This window comes from Stylophora pistillata, chromosome 10, assembly GCF_964205215.1.
Source record: "Stylophora pistillata chromosome 10, jaStyPist1.2, whole genome shotgun sequence".
Lineage (NCBI taxonomy): Eukaryota > Metazoa > Cnidaria > Anthozoa > Scleractinia > Pocilloporidae > Stylophora > Stylophora pistillata.
Window position 1 is genome coordinate 21394415 of NC_142528.1, and position 17947 is coordinate 21412361.

General features: G+C 38.2%; 2 protein-coding genes and 1 pseudogene across 2 annotated transcripts; 2 read left to right on the forward strand and 1 right to left on the reverse strand.

Annotated features, from left to right (window-relative positions):
* The first annotated feature begins 1996 nt into the window (after positions 1 to 1996).
* On the forward strand, positions 1997 to 3729 carry LOC148722217 (uncharacterized). The gene is made up of 2 exons (XM_088736670.1): positions 1997 to 2188; positions 2729 to 3729. Exons 1-2 carry the CDS (start codon positions 2174 to 2176, stop codon positions 3194 to 3196), a joined length of 483 nt encoding a protein of 160 aa, XP_088592796.1. The 5' UTR covers positions 1997 to 2173; the 3' UTR covers positions 3197 to 3729.
* Positions 3730 to 7009: 3280 nt separating this feature from the next.
* LOC148722218 (uncharacterized) lies at positions 7010 to 10122 on the reverse strand (annotated as a pseudogene).
* A 6162-nt stretch (positions 10123 to 16284) lies between these two features.
* Positions 16285 to 17947, forward strand: LOC148722219 (uncharacterized). The gene is made up of 3 exons (XM_088736627.1): positions 16285 to 16467; positions 17104 to 17166; positions 17354 to 17947. The coding sequence occupies exons 2-3, from the start codon at positions 17149 to 17151 to the stop codon at positions 17780 to 17782; spliced, it is 447 nt and encodes a 148-aa protein (XP_088592753.1). The 5' UTR covers positions 16285 to 16467; positions 17104 to 17148; the 3' UTR covers positions 17783 to 17947.

Sequence of the window (17947 nt, forward strand, 5' to 3'; positions counted from 1 at the left end):
CTGACAAGAAAAAAACCAGCATCTGCTGCAGCAGTTTTTTTTTTGCTTGCCAGCGGCTGCTCTGAAAAAGTTGAGAAAACAAGGAGGAGAGGGGAAGGGAGGGAAGATTAGGGTTGCAATGATTTATGTCCGGGGTTGGCTTCCTTATTAATTATATTCTATGCCTCTTTCTTTCTAAAATAAATACATTAAATTCATTCACATCGTCACTGCGATACTTTCAAACTAAAACTCACGCGATCAAATTTTAACCAGTGGTACATTTTTTGTCCCCTCGGTCATCATAGCATGTGCTTTAAGTATTGCTTTAATAAAAAATATGACACACTTCGATCTACTGAAACGGTTTTCCTCTTCAGATGATCTTTCGCTGTTCTTAGCAGGATCTTATACCATACATGGAAACAGGAAGAAATAAACGAAACTCGCGCTCACGCCGGCCAACTGGGGAGATGAATTGCCAAATCTACCTAGGAGATAAAGAAGAGGGCTTTTCGCATTTCACGTTATTAACAAATGAAACATAGTACACTAAAGGCAGAATATCTCAACCCCCTTTTCTTGAAAACCAAAGGACACGAGCCCACTGAGGGATTCACCCAGAGCATGCAGTTATTGCGTGACAGTTTTTTTAATGTCTAGACAAAGTCTCTATGTGATATGTAATACCGATATACAGGAATACTATTTCATTTTAGTACTGTCACAGCACAGCGAATTAGAAGGGATTCAAATTGAATTTAAGCCATTTACGAACCTGTAACATTTGTTATTAAATGACCGAAATAACTTCATCGATATCTGAACACATCTAAAGATATCTACCAGGGAGTTATAATTACTACCAAGAAGCAATCGGAAATCAATATAGACAGATTACTTAAAGATATGGACAGCTGAAGATAACAAACGATACAGTAACAAATGTATGAAACTTGCTTTTAATTTCAAAATGGAAAAGTATTTCGGTGATTGAGTTCCTGTGATGAAGCAGCTATGGGCTGGGTCAACTATTACGTTTATTGCATCAGCTTTTTTTAACACGGAGATCAAATTTTTGATATTACAACCAGGTGGAAGTTGTTTCCGCCGAGATAATGTTTGCTTCTCTAACTATCATAGGTCACTTTTGAAAACTTTTTATCTAAGATGACGTGTAAGAAACAGAGTAACTCCTTTTTTCAAAGGGTGCTAACCACTCTAGGATATATTCTGGACAAATGCCAGTTTTCTCTTCAGTTGTATTTATTTCCGCGTAGGGTCCGCTGTATTTCCATCACCAAAATACTTCTACGATAAGTTTTTCTGTCAGATTATCAGTTAGATAATAATTATGACGTTTTCCTTTTTTATGCAGTGTGTTGGGATAACACCATTAATTGTAAATGTGATCATAAATAGGTCAGCTTTATCATAATAACCTACAAACAGCATCGAATAGTAGGCGTAAATAACTGATATTAATACAAAAATTGAAATTACTGTTCCTTTCCAAAGTTATCTGAGTAATACAGACACTTTCGAAAAGGAGAACGAAGTACAATTCGGGGAATTAATTGGGCGTTGAAGTACTCAAAAAAAAAAAAAAGGTAAAACGCTTTTTCCTTTTCTCTTGATGTAACTTTTAATTGCAGCGGAAGGAAGAAAAATGCTGAGAATTTTTTTCCGCGGAACGCATTTATAGTAAAGATAGTCAAATAATTCCTAGAATAAAATTTTCTCTGTTACGCAGTTTTTGACCATAAACATCCTCGTAAGTTGAGCACTAATTCCTTTATGTATCATCGTCCAACATTTCTATTGGCCGCTCATATAATGTCGGTTTATTACCGGAATTAAATGAACCTGCTACTGGCCTAGAGTGTGCCGGGCCGGCAAAAATTACAACCTCGGTTATGATAGACGGAATTTTTCTTTGTTTACGAACCTGCACTAAAACCAATATGAATGGGCTGAAACGAAGAAAATAACCCATGAAGTAATTTAGTTGGACAAAAAGCGGTAGTTCCCCACTTTTAGATTTTTACCTAACCAGCAATCAGGACCGATCAAACTGTATTTAAAGGGAGAGAACCGCATCTTTCGACATCAAACTCACTTCAGAGAATAAGATAAAGAAGACTGTGTTGTGAAAACATTTTAAAGAAGCCACAAGCTCACCTATAAATCAGCTATGGAGACTTACAAGGTAAGGTTCCCGCGTATTTTTCTCCTTGTTTCTTAATTTTCTAGTCGCAACCTTGACTTTAAGAAGTTTTATAGAATTTTTTATTAACATTATGATCACAAACCACAACAGTCATGGTAAAGACTGCTGACATGTTTTCATCTCTGAAGAATTCATCGACTTGTTACTCGCTATTTGTACGAGTTTTTATAATACTTAGGTTCCTTTCACCATATTTATAAATAGAAATGTAGACGCGAACATGCTAGTGTTTTTGCTGTTAAGCAACAGGATGACAGAAAACGATGAAAATCTTTTGAAAAAATCTGAAATCACACATGTTGATGGTCGTTTGATTCATCGAGATAGCCGATTGAGCCTCAAATCTTAGTCCATGGACGGCCGATTGGTGACTTGCACAGTTTTTTTCGCTTTTACCATAAAAACTACCACGGCAAAGTTTGACTTTTGTCCAGATTGCTTATTTCAAAAAATCTGTACTTAAAAAAAAAAATGACGTGTCTATAAAACAAAACCTGACGATATCATTTTTTCTCTCAGCTCTTTTTCGCTTTACTCGCAATTTTTCTACACCGAGGAAACTGCCGGGCTATTACATCAAACAGTAACGATGGCTTTGGTGACGAGGTAGTTGACACAATCTTGAGGGAGGAGTTTAACCAACAGGAAAAGTCTGGCCCCACTGGAATCCCGGAATCGGACACAGACAGTCAAGAGGGCCCAGAGCTATTCAGTGATGACGTCATTCCGTCTATGGAAAGTGCTCCCCAGTGGAGACACAAGCGGTCCCCAGATATAAGGGAGCCAGGTTGCTACACTGGTAGATATCTGACAATCACTTTGTCAGATAATAGGCAGAGAAGTTTTCCAATCTGCAAAAACATTACGTCTTCGGGTACCGCTTGTGCAAGTTCGATCCAAAACAACAACAACCAGAGAAGATGTCAAGGAGCGCGTTACTTAACGGTAAATGGCATGGTATACCCTGAGATCTGCACATGCGCTTAGGATTCTTATCTTTTGAGCCTCTTCAAAACTACCACTGTGTCAGGAACACAGCGAAAATATTTATAACGACCGGTAAAGGGTAATGGAAATTAAATAAAGTTAAGATTATTTAAGTAAATGTCCATCTATCCGGGCAGAAATTAAGAATTTCACCTGTTATAGTAAATTATTTTGGAAACGACGATCGATAACATTTTTTTGCACCAAAAGTGTGAGATTTTAAAGATAGAGTAATAGTTTATTGGTAAATTTTTCTTTACCATTGTATTAATGAATATTTTGTCCACATTTCGTGGAATAAGTTGCATGATACTTTATCACGGTGATATAACGAGTTATTGGTAATACTTATCATTGTACTTTATATGTGTCATATATGCGTTTATTTAAATATCGATGAACTTATCCATTTTCAAAGATATTACAGACCTCCTCAAACAGTTTTTTGCGCAAGTTCTTCGAAAACTTTTTAAATATGTAGTTATGATATTCATCTGTAAATTTGTTTGACCAATAAAGTATTTTACATTTTTTTAATTTCTGCTGTTCATCATTCTTCACTTACATGCCAATGAAAGAAAAAGCTTTTCTTAATTTGTATTTGCATCAAAAGACAGGTAAAAATGAGGAACAGTTCCAAAGAGGGCGGAGAGAGTCTGGGCAACCTCTCTCCGCCCGGGTTTTACTTAGCAACTTTTATAAGACTAGGACCCAGCTCTTCACCATCGAATGACATATGGAAAATCAGCACTTAAAAAATATGATATAATGATACAATTATTCGCTGACAAAAGCGAAACTTGATAAAAGAGAAATATCATACCTTCATCGCTGAAACAAGATGTAAGGCTGGAGAGCTTCTACATCGATTAGAAATTAATCGAGAAAATTCGAGTAACGATTTTCAATTTCGTAGGAAAATGATATCATTTCCTTATGATGTTTTGGTTTTTTCCCCCACGCTTAAAACCGGCTGGAAATTTGTGTCTCTAATTTAGAGCAACAGTCACTGATAATTTGGATTACGTTCCTTTACATTGAGACGATGTAAGTAGGGTGAAGACGCCAAGATACAGTACTCCTCGACTCGTTTCGGTTTTCTGCTTCCCTCATGGAGTTAAGTTGATGCTGTTGTCTATTGTAAAATACTCCCCTCTGATACAGGTCCATACAGCGGCTCGAACTGCGATATCGGGCGCTCCATTCGGAAACTTCCACTCCCTTTCTGATTCCTCAATGATTATGAAAGCTTTGAATGCTTCGTTAACTACAGCCCATTGGATTTGGATATCGAATCTTAATTGCAGGGACAAGCTCTTCATAAGTATGTCAGTTGCTCGATGAACTGCCGGCAGACAAAGTCATCATAATGAACGTCTTCTAACTTCGGCATTTGTTAGGTTCTTTAATATTCCTTTCAAACAGACGTGACCATTTGCCGAAAGCGAAAAACGAAAAGCCTAAGTTCAAATCCGTTTTCAAAATTCAATACGAAAACAGAAAACGAAAGCGGAAACTTCAATACATTTTTTGAGAGCTACACAAAAATCAAAAGGAAAAATATGAAGCACACATGAAGTAAACATGAAGTACACGTGATTTCCGTTTTCTCACGGGCGGAAAAAATTGAAAACGAAAATAAAAAGAAATAAAAGTCGTTTTTCCATATAGGAAAACAATTCCGGAGATTGAGTTTTGTTTCTTTTCTTACAGCGGGAAATAAGAAATTGAAAAAGAATATGAAACGTGATGTTCTTTTTACAAAAAAAAATTAAAAAATCGGTCGGCTTTAAGGTACACGGATTCGGAAAGACTCTTGAAATAAGATCGAATGCAAAGATCAAAATAATGCGTAAGGAAAAAAATTCTCGCGATCAGGTGATCGTCCTCTTGGGCTAAAGAGGAATTATGACCACAACTCTAATTTTATGCATTAAGCACCAAATTCGCTTAAAATCGATTACATCAGTGAAATTTTAATAATTTTTAAACATGCACTGGAGAACAGTCTTCAGTAGCCAGCCAATTCTATATCATCGCTTCGGATTTCTTACCTTGACATGTCCTGCAATATCTACGATACCAATCCGATCCCAGCTTTTCGGGAGGGTTAAAATTCTTCCGAGCCATGGTCATTATTACTTTCTGTCATTACTTGAAGTACTGAAAGCCATAAAATCGCTAATGAATTATGTAAACGGTTTACACAGCTCTTGTCAACTTCCGAGATTTTTACGGAGTTTAAGGTGACCAAAGCGTTATGATAAAATCGAGTTGGCATGTCAATGATGCTCTCGAGTTGAGAAGCGATAAATCAAGTAATGAGTAACTAGTTAATGTTCCTTAAAGCTAAATCCTCAGCCATCAAAAACAGTATGAACTGAGGAGAGTTGGCCTTTTAACAATGTCAGGTAATCTGTCTCAGTGTAGTTGTACTAGTAGCAATAGTTGTAGTAGTGGACAACTTTTACCGAAGTGGAGGTGGTAGGTGGTAGATATATACTGAGCTGCCAATCGCCGAGGTAGATATCTAGCGCTAGCTATCGACACTGAAGTGAATAGTTGTTATAGCATATACTAACACCGTGACTATATAGCACAAAAAAATGATTTTAACTCATTACAAATTACTGCATTGCAATATTTTCGGGCGCAAATCCCCAGCGAGGTGGATCTCCACTCCTCGGAGGTGATTAGCAAAAGATACTCAGAGTTTGAGTTGCCAATCGGAGCCCGTGTTAATAAAAGTTGTTCTTTCTTCACGCGATATAAAGTGCATACATTATGTTACAAAGTAAATCGTTAAAAAGCAGTGAAACAATGAACAAGAAGTAAAAACATGTACAAAATCCTAAACCTACATGGCTGTCTTGTATTTGCGGAAAATGAGAAATTTTATTTAAGAATCTTTACAACCGTGTGTACTTTGGGGCAATGACTTGATTAGTTTCTAAAACTAGTGTATCTAAAAAGCTAGTAATGCTTCGGCACATTCTGTTGATAGCGAAATAATTCATGCAATGATTCATCTACCTGCGTGTTCCAAGACTTGAATTGAGAAACACATCTGAAGTTATTTTCTGCGGGAGGGAAAGTATACTTAAAAACAGAGAAAATAGCGCACGCACAAGAGAAAATATTGCCTTTTGAACAGAATCCCATCCGGCTTTGCCAAACCTCAACAATATTACACCGCAAAGGAAAGCAATCAAGAGATATCCTAATAACAGCCTAACTTTGAGGGCAGAAGATCTAAAAGCGCTAGCGAATGGCAGGAGTCGCACAGGCCCTATGAACGCCATCGGTCAACTGCCTTTTGCTTTCCGGCTTACAGGCGTGTCAACTTACGCAAAGTAACATGTACATGTTATTATAGACTGTGAAATTCAACCTTTTTCTCCTATGCTCCCCTTAGGATAAACAGTTCTAGGGGAAAAAAAAGAAAGCTTCGCGGAAAGATAACACTTTAGAACAAATGTGTGCTTAGACACCTCCCCTTAAAATCAAGTAAGCAAGGATTTGTGGTGTATTTTTAATGCATTATTTTAGAAAGTCATTCTTAAAATAAAATCCCTAGAAGTTTGTAATTAGACATGAAACCGTCCAAAACTGGTTTATACTGCCTGCCATAGTCAGCGGGATGACCCTATCAAAGAAATGGAACTCCTTGACTCTCCTAATGGCCCTTTCAACATGCACTCGAAGGTTGTGAATTTTTTGCTCTCTGGGGTTAACCTTTGGAAAACTGTTGTTTGCCACTTTAAAATGATGGGATCACTACACTGCAGCCAAGAGGTGCGAGTAGATCTTGTATCACAAAGCCCTTGTCAGCCATAATCTGATCCCCATTCTGGTGCAATGGCGAAAAACTAGATTGCTTGACCAGCTCTTTGTCTGATATTGACCCCTCAAATAAAGAACTGATGTGAATTATTTCCCCTGATGGTGAAATAACAACATTTCCCTTGTAGGTGGTGTACATTTCAGTATTTAATACTAAACTTGATGGTGCCTGAACTTTTATCTCAGATGCATCAATAATACCCCTGCAGTCTGGGTACAGAGACTTGAAACAAGTGGGCATGAGCTTCTGAATTTTTGCCCGGGAAGGCCAGATACAAATACTCCCAAGCATGAAATAAAGAAAATTTATCCAGGAAATAAAAACCCTGCTTGCAGTTGTTTGGGAAATATCATAATTATCAGCTAATACTTGGTTTAAAGTACCAACCCTCAACTTTTGAAGGACCAAATAGTTCTGGTCAAATAAACTTAGTTTGCAGCCTTGCATAGTTTGCCTAAAGCCTTCAACTTCCCTAATCCCTTTATTTCTAAGGCGCTTTATTTGGGACCAAGAATGCATATTCTGTGCAGTGGGACTCAGAGATCTAAATGTCGCAACAAGAACATCAAAAGAAGGAAAACCTGTGTAAAACCTAACGCTGCTATTAGATTTCATATTTAGTTGCTCATATATTGTTTGCTTCTCCAGTGCTGCCTCCAACTCCTCAATTCTCTGATAAGCTGCTTCAAGCAGCTCCTCTATGATTTTGGCTGGCTCACCAGAAAAATGTAATCGTGGCAATTCAAGGTTGGTGTGCACATGGGCTCGGGGGAGTCTTCAACAACTGGAGAGGATGGACTGGATGACAGTTCCGGTTGAACCTCCATTGTACCTCTCTCATTAGAAGCTTGGCTGGAGGTTGATGCTATGGATTGATATGAAAAACATATAAATACCTCATATTATTTCAAGATTTTTACCAAGAACTATTTAAAACAAAACCGACAACAATATCTACCTATTATGGTGACAGCTGGGGGCGATAACACGCTTAGATCAAATAATCGCACGCGTACACTTAGTGGTTATCGCTTTTGAGGAGATTTTCTTTTTCTGGGTGATCTTGACCAGCAAAACATACTCGGAGCAGCATACCTCTTCAGAACACGCTTCCCAGTTAAAGTTGTCTTAAAATCTGCTTCATTAAAGTGTTCAGAACATACTCTTGTGCTGTTGGTTATCTGGAGATGGATTAGATATTGTAAATACCAGTGCGCAAAATTACATCGATAACCTCACCAACTTACCTTGAAAGTTTTGCCCACGTCTCGCCGTATTTTGACAACCCACTACTTTCGAAGGAATTCTTCTCTCGGAAATTGGTGAAAGGTGAGATATGGAATATTTTTTGCGCGATTATTTTGACATTGCGGAACGCAACAGTGATCTCTGTTCGGTATGGCTGCAAATCCTCTATTGCCAGGAATTCACCATTACACCCGTGGCCTCGCATTGGTGACAAAAGTACATGACGTCAATCCAAGATGGCTGCTGTGCAATAAAGGTGAATAGTCATTGATCAAGTGAATCCTTTTATTGCTCTGATTCAACTGTCCTTCATTCAGCGATCAAGATAGTAGATTTACCATACAAGACTTGCGACTAATTAATTTTCCCTTGCTTAAGAAAGTAGATTTACAAGACGACTGGGTACATATAGGAAATGTCCTTACAGTAGTAACGCTATGTGACGCAATACACTAAAACACAACAACCGTGGCGTAGTGCACTCTGGTTAAAAGCTGCAATGCATTCTGGTAAAAAGTGATGAACTCGAGAATTCGCATTCCCTATATTCTTTTCAAATCCTGATTATATTACTTCTCGCTCGTGACGCTCACTGCACTGCAACAAATTTCGTCTCTTTGTTCTTTGGGATTCAATAACTAGGAGGATAGAAAATAAAGCAACTTTCCCATTTAATCGAATTTTTCTCTTTGTTTTTTTTTTCTAGTAGTTCACATGTGTTAATGGCCTTATATATATATATATATATATTTTATTTTGGGTTTTTTTCACTTACGACATCTATCTGGAAAGCCTTCAATCTTGATGAGTTCAGCTTTAGAAGCACCATACACTTAAAGACCGTATGTGACGTTAGGAAGAACTAAACTACTGAAAACGTAGTCCATCTCATCCTTTGGCAGAGAGTTGCCTCCCGGTTAGCTCAATTGATAGAGTGCTGGACTGTTGTGCGGGAGGTCGAGGGTTCGAGCACCGGCTGGACCAACACTCAAGGTCTTAAAATAATTGGGAAGAATATGGTGCCTTTCTATAATATCAAGAAACGGTTAGATATTTTAGTCTTCTCGGATAGGGACGAATAAATGGAGGTCCAGTCTCCTGCAGGGTTAGGGGTAATTTCCCACGCACGAGGCTGTGTGATGGATGTCCTCCCCTGGGGTGGGATGGGTGGGTTACTGGGCCCGCAGTGATTGGCGCAAAGCTGAAGTCTGGGCTAGACCTTCTATACAAAAATTACAGACCTGTCAGCAACCTGCAGTATGTTTCAAAGCTGACTGAAAGGATGGCGTACGAGCAGATACACACCCATATGATGACTCATTCACTATATCCTGAGTTTCAGTCTGCATATCGTAAAAATCATAGTACGGAAACGGCTCTTGTTAGAGTCACGAACGATATCCTCATGAAAATGAACACTCAAGAAGTCACCTTGCTGGTCATGCTCGATCTCAGCGCCGCTTTCGATACGGTTAATCATAACATCCTCCTTACTCGTTTGAATGAGGAGCTTGGGATGTGCGGATTGGCGTTGGAATGGTTCAGGTCGTACCTGGCGAAAAGAGGCTAGCGAGTCTCCATCGACGGATCTCTTTCAGAGCACTTTAGCCTGGAGTGTGGTGTCCCACAAGGGTCATGTCTGGGCCCCCTGCTGTTTCTAATCTATGCATCCAAGCTATTCAGAGTGGTTGAAGATCAACTTCCAAACGTGCATTGCTATGCCGACGACACACAGATTTATCTGAGTTTCAAACCTATCAGTAACACATCCCAGGAAGATGCAATCCGTGCGATGGAATGTTGTATCGAGAAGATCAGGCGCTGGCTGATCCATGATAGACTCCTTCTTAATGATGACAAGACTGAGTTTATTATTATTGGAACACGCCAACAACTTAACAAATTACAGGCTATGAATATTAAAGTAGGTGGTTCAGAGATAAAATCTAGCCACCAAGTTAAGAACCTTGGGAGCTGGCTTGATCCAAACCTGAATATGCGCCACCACATTACTAATGTATGTAAGGCGGGTTTTTTCTACTTGCATAATATTAGACGCATTAAGAAGTATTTATCGAGAGACAGCTTACTCACTTTGGTACACGCATTCATCACGAGTAGGTTAGATTACTGTAATGCTTTATTGTATGGCCTTCCCAAAGAGCAAATAGCTAAGTTACAACGCGTGCAAAATGCTGCCGCCAGACTAATTATGGATATCGGGAAGTATTCTCACGTTACTCCAGTACTCTATGAGTTACACTGGTTACCAGTACTAGGGCGTATACACTTTAAGATCCTATTATTAACTTTTAAAACCATCCATGGCCTCGCACCCGCATATATTAGCAATCTTTTAGTTATCAAACGCAAGTCCTTGTACAATCTTAGATCTAACTCAGGTATTTTATTAGAGCCACCTAGAGGCAAAATGATGGCAACCCTGGGTAAACGTGCATTTCAGGCAGCTGCACCGCATCTATGGAATGACCTTCCATTGCAACTACGCAATATTCGATCTGTAGAAATTTTTAAGAATTCAATTAAGACTTCTTTTTAGGCAAACCTTTTAATGGTAGATAAATTATGAATCCTATATAGCCAATTTAACTATAATATGTAATTATTATTTATTTATCTATTTATTTTTTAATTAGATGAGATTTTAATTTTTAGAGATATCAGTTGTAAAGCGCTATTGATCTGTTATTGTAAGTAGCGCTATATAAGAAATAAATTATTATTATTATTATTATTATTATTAGCTGTTGCGGTGTCCCTGCCTGTCGGCAAATCTTGTAAATAAATAAATAAACAAATAAATAAGTAAGGACAAACAAGGCTCTTATTGGCCTTAACGAGCTTCCTCCGAACATAATCTGTAAACCTACTTTTTTCCTGAAATGTTACACCTAAATAGAGACACCGTTGCTCTGAGGAATACTAGACACTAAAAGAACAACCCCTCTTTCAAAAAATAAGCTCCTTGTACTTCTTAGAGTTGCAGGGCATACAATCACGGCTAGACCACTCCAGAAACTGTTCAAGAAAGCCTTCCGAGTGCTCTATTCCATTTTGCAGAGGGGAAATAATGCTTGTAAACAACACAGAGTCGTTAGTCAAGTTAACTTCGAGGTCTTTAGGGAAAATGATGAATGATTGCGGGCTATGGCCACTGAGACTGCCCGGTGCAGTTCCTTGTTTACATGTTTCCATTTACCAACAAAACAATTATTTACATCTATCCGCTGCCTTCCTTTGAAAAAACTGAGGTACTCATTGAATATTAATGGACCAAGACCTAACTGCTGCCCAACAGGTAATTTTCTACAGGATCAAGCATCTTGTTAAAATCCATCACAAATGAGCGCACAGCTTTGTATTCAGGATTGTCAAAAATGTGGCAACCCCACTAAGACGACCGCAGAGCTTGGAGATCACCGGTGACAAACCGACGAACGGTAACGATGCGAGCCCATAACTGACCAACGTTACGTTCAACGTGAAAACGATATAGCTGTGTAAATAATATAAGTAGTTACGATGAATATATGAAGTTCATATATATATATATATATACATAAATATATGAAGTTCATATGAAGTATGATATATGATATAATGATATATGAAATATATGAAGTTCATAAAAAAAATATATATATATATATATATATATATATTTTTTTTTTTATGAACATATATATATATTTTTTTTATGAACTTCATATATTTCATATATCATTATATCATATATCATACTTCATATGAACTTCATATATTTATCGTATCTGATTTATCATCACGGGTTTATTACGAATCAACTTAACGGCCTGCTCCCAGTTGGCTTGTTAGCTCAATTGGTAGAGCGCTGCATTAGTATCGCAGAGGTCAGTGGTTCGAATCCCGTACAGGCCTGATTTTTTTCAGGTCTGATTTTCGCTATTGCATAAATAGCGCTATCTACTGCGAGGATGGTGCATCATACGTAATATAAGCAGTGGCGGGCACAGCCGGTGCAACATACAAACAATATAATTAAAGCAGTCTGGAAAGCATATCATTATCCAGATCGAGGAAAAAGTAAAGATAACGTAACCGAATAAAATGTCCGTTGTCGTTGGACAGTTATAACAATGAAATCCGACGGAGGATGAACCGACAGCCCAATGTCTAACTCAATTCATCCCGGACGCAATCTAGTAACAATTGTCAGCTTGTCGAGCGTGAAAAAGGACAAATTTTTCTAAAAGGAAGAGGCGAACGCGAACTAGCATACTAAGAATTGAGAGCAGTACCATTGATAAACAACGTTAAGGCGAATGAACCGCAGGCAAGAAATGGGAGAGAGTAGCAGCCCATGTCTGAACTACGCCAGGGCCCATTCATCCCCAAATACAAAATTAGTTATAAAATGCAAAGTGCCCGGTCTGATTTTCCGTGTTGTGTTTAAAACGAGTGCGTGTGATCTTGACCCTGCGGATGTCAGCTGAACTCGTAAAAAAGCTGATGTTGCAGTACTAAACAACGCTACTAGAACAATCACGGATTTTGGTCGCTAGCTCTCCGACGCGGAAAAACTCGTAAAAGGCTAATAAAAACATGGTGGAAAACATTGTGCGCCGAGAGGCCGAAGAGTTGGTATGGTGCAAGGAGCGGACCAGCTGATGGAGAACAGATCGTGTAATAGGTAGCCGAACTTCAGCCGACTTCAAGCGGCTAATAGCCCTCAAAAGTTTTTGAATGACGAAGGTTTTGGTAGGATCGTGTACACGGGCTACTTTGTGTACATAACTAATAGCGCAGAGATAAGACGTTACGTTGCGGATGCCAATTTTCGTACGTTGAGAAAGAAAATGAAAAGGGCCAAGGAAGCGCAAGTCAAGGGGAGCGAAGGGGAAGCTGAATCAAAATAATGGGTGTAAAAATAGTTAAAGACTGCCCAGGCTCTCGGATACATTTTCCGGGTAGCAGAGCCCTCAAATTAGTGACCAACTCTCCGGCAGAAGGCTCTCGAGCGCTTTCGTGGGAAATTCGTCCACTCCCGGACACAGTTCCTTGAACTTGTCGACCTGAAACCGGGAAATGTGATCGGCGGGAGTATTGCGAACACCTTGAATATGCCTAGCTCGAAATATTATGTAAGTACTGCACTTTAATTTAGAAAGATATTAATCCGACTGAATATAAAACTCTTCGGGAACCACATTTTTGCATATTTCAGCTTGATTCGATCCTTCCAAAATTTCTGAGAGCTGAGTTAGGACAAGTCACTGTGTAACTTTTCTCGAGAGCTCCTTTAACATGTACTGTGTGGACATACTTACAAAACTATTTCTGCCGATTAGTGTTCTTGTTGATTACTAATCACTAAGCCAGATAAATGTGCGGGGAAAACTGATAACAATTATAGCAGTTCTTTGCGCACCAAATTTTCAGTCTTTTTATCTTTAACTTAACGTTAACATTTAAATTTACTCAAGCTTCTATTGTTGAAACTTTGAACACAAAAGTTTTTCATAGCTTAGCTGACAAAAGTAATCTAGTTGGTTAAAACTGCTGGCTGTTAGCTGCTTACATGACGATAAACTCGCAATTAACACAGTAATGCACTTTGGGTCCTTTGCAGGTTCATTAAAAGGCTGAAGATGTCTCTCAAAATCTTTGTACAGATGGCTTGCATTACGATCTGTCTTACAGCTAAGCCGGCAAAATTAAGAGAGAGAAGTAAGAAAGAAGGTATTTTCAATACGATTATATCAAGAGATCATAACCAATAATTTATGTTGTTTACTTTCTCTGGTTTAGTAGCAAGATCACTCAATTCGAAAGTAGGCTTATTGCAATCCCGACACGCCCGTATTTGTCACTAACCTAACCTGGTTTATTCAAATACCAGGAAAGCATTTCAACAATCCTAATTTCATTATATTCATTTTGGCGAAAACATACATAAGCTCTCTTAAGCTTTTAATCCTGAATTAGGTTTAGATAGACACAATGGCCAAACATAATGTGTAACTGAATGATATATCAAGGTCTTATTCCTTACTAATTTTTAACCGACGAATATTTTATGCCGTTTGTAGTAGTTCCATGAATTTTTTGTCCAGAATGTAATGGCGATGGATACTCCAACGGATGCCAAAAAGATTGCCTCACTAAAGCTGTTGTAAAACAGTGCAGGACAGCGATATATGTGCAAAATTCTTTGGCAAGAATTCTGACTGAGGCATGGATCATCAGTTTGTATATTTCAGCCCAAAGGATTAGAACGACTTAAGAGCTACTTGTGTCTGAAGCTGTCTTGTGTCAAAAGTACAACCGCTAATGGAAATCATTCCAGTTAAAAACTAAGCCCTATTAATTCTGTTCAGGTATTCATTTTATCTGATTTAAGTTTATCTATTTTCCATTAAAAGAGGTCATCACTTGCTGAGAAAAAAAAATTAAGTTTCATCAGTAGCCCATAATGGCTCCTTTTTTAAGCTTTGTCTTCAATTACCTCGTCATAACAAAGAATGGAATTCGTAAGTCAGTAGACTGAACTGTACAAAATTCAAATACCGTTTGTTTGCTAATATACCTGACGCCCTGAGCAAATGCACATGACCTAGGTGTGCCCAGTTGACCCTAATTCCCTCTCATTCCCTTGGTTGGCTTATTTACTCACTGTTTTCAATAAGCCATTTTCGATATATCAAAATTCTAACAATGGCACCGAGGCTAGGGGAAATCAACAAAAGAAATTCATTTTTCATCCCTCAATCTCGAAGTGATTTATTTTGTTTTATTCTCCCAAGGCTCGGAGTCAAGTTTGAATTTTAATATATCGTAAATGGCCTATTGTCTTTTACGTAAACACATTGTTATCTTAATTGATGGCGCCATTCTTAGTGAATGCTTTGTATTTCCTTTGTGTTACAGTGCCTGTAATGGACTATTTACCCTGGGCGCGCAATTTTGACATGCACAGTCGTACTTTGTGTGTTTCAGTACCTTGTCGGTTACTGCAATTTTTTTAACGAATAAAAATGATCATCACGCACTTCGTCGCCATTGCTACCAGTAAATTACTCCTTTATATCTTAGCTCAGGAGGAATCCCTCGTTCATTTTGTAGGAACATCGGTTTTTTTTACCCCGAAAATACCACAAAAAAATGTAAAAAAGGCCAGGAGCCCATTACTTGGAGCGTTCAACTGCCCTTTGTTTATGTCACGATGTTTTCACAGACAAGCTTATTCTTAGTTTTATAGAATAAACCGCGAAATAGGATTCCCTACGGAACTTCCTCGACCACTCACGATTAGCACGTGGTTAATTTATAACTTGACTCCAACTTCTGAGCTGGTACCATATTGAGACGTTGTCAGGTTCTCAAATTTGATATGAAATTTTATCTTGCATGAAATTTGGAGAACTGTGTGAAAAGTTAAACGTGTCCTAAAGAGGAATTCCGTGAATCTAGTTCTAAAAGTAACCAAAAGTTCGTTACTTTTCACCGGAAATAAACTGTAACTGTATGTTTGCGGGAAAGTTATAACTGACTGATAATAATGCCCTGTTCTACCTAAATAAACCTTACCTCCAACGATCCAACCAGTAATTCTCCCTTCTGGCTGCCATACGTTTCCTGCATAATTATTCTAGAGATTCTCGTGTTGCATCAAAGAAGCACCTTTGTGTGCATTGAATGGAGACCAAGTTTTCTGCCCACTTCATATCACACTATTACATAATTATCACAAAGCTTGTGGTGAATTTATCTCGAGATCTTAACAACCAGTTATCAGATAATCCGGCTTGTGAACTGGATCAAATATCATTTGTCAGAAAAATAAGTAGCAAGAATTGGCTCGAGGTAAAGACACTTGATAGATTTTGATCACACATCCGAGTTCGGCCTAAAATTCATTTTGGTTATTCAATTTTGTGCGGAAAAATGACGAGGTTTGATAATGATGCTTTTACATCATTTTAAAATATTTTGAAGAGATTACTGAACGCTTTATTAATCTGCTCCCTTACCAAGAAACGTCAAACTCTTCTCCCTAATTGGTTGACAACGGTTCTTGTCATGATTTATTGATGGTTCTTTTATTAAATAACTACAACTGACTCTGAGGGATTCTTTAGCACGAGTTTTGGGCCGAAACTTCTGTTTGCTAATTTCAGAGGTGAGTAAAATCTTTTTAAGAAGAGGGGTCAAGAAGAAAAGAAAAATGTTAATCGCTGAGTCTGTAAGATGGACTGAAAAAGCCGGTCAATTCTAATACTTTCTTTCTCACGGCGACAATTCCTTTTACTGAATCAACTGCTACGTTCAAGAAACTGTATACCTAACTAACAAAAGGACTTAATATGTAACTCAGTGTCTTCAGAGAAGTCTGTAACTGAAATAATTTCCCATTATCTTTACCTCCAACCTCTTGTGCGTTAGTAGAGTCACTCGTTATTACTTTTTTTAAATTCTTTTTTTAAGAGGGGAGGCATTAAACTATTTTCTCTCTGTTTATATATATATATATAGACGATATATATATATATATACGATATATATATATACGATACCACAAAGGTTGGGTCGTTTGGGGTGACCGTCTCGGTTCTCCCCCATCCTAGCATTAGCACTGCACTGATGAGGCCCAGAAGGCCGAAACAGTACTGTCTGCAGTTATATATATATATATATATATATATATATATATATATCTATTGACTCCTATAAACAATACCAGAAAAATACTATTTACGTGTAAGGCAACCAGTAGGGTTCCATAAAATTATCTATGACTTTGATCTGTACCGTTTAGGGTGACACAGTTCTGACGAGAAAGGACCTTCAGTTGAATTTCAAGATGAATATTGCGCTAATAGTAAGTTGTTGATAGGCAATTTTATACATACTAAATTGGGCGATAAACTACCATGAGAAGGAGTCACTTAAGCTCACAGGGTAACCATCAAGGAGAGCAAAGGTGCGTTGTGTGGCATAAAAGTGTGACGTTCAGTAAGAAAAAGTTAATCACCTCCTTTAATCAAAATGAATCTTCTCTTTCAAAGTTGCTGCTATCCATGGTTGTCATTTTAAGCCATTTTAGCCTGGCCACACCTGGACTGTCGGAGGAGGCATACCGCCAAGACAAGTCAGATGATTTGACACATCGGCCAAAAAGCGAAGCTTTTGATCGAGAACAGCGACGTAGCCCAGAGCATGATGATCCGAGCAGCAAAGAGGAATTTGAGATCAAAACAGCGCACAATAACACTGTCAGGAGTGGGAGTCATCCCTGCATTTCTCATCTGATATATGAATACGATTCATGCAGAAAAAAATTTGTCACAAAATACGTGTGCCGTAGGAGTCATGTGGCGTGTCTTAATAGCATAACCAAACACGGATTTCCCAAGTGCAAAACCGTGTATGCTAGAACAGGCCAGTTCATTGTTAAATGCCCTCCACTGCCTGTTGATTGTAAATGCGCCGATTGATAGAGTCCAAGATGTAACCTCGCATAAAAACGAGAAATTATTAATGTTGCAATGTGCAGTTTTTTTGTTCTAAGTATGAAAATGCGAGTTTGTTCTCTAATAAAGAACTGACCTGTCCGTCATATGAATATGTCACTATACTAAATAAATTGATTCAGGTTTGTA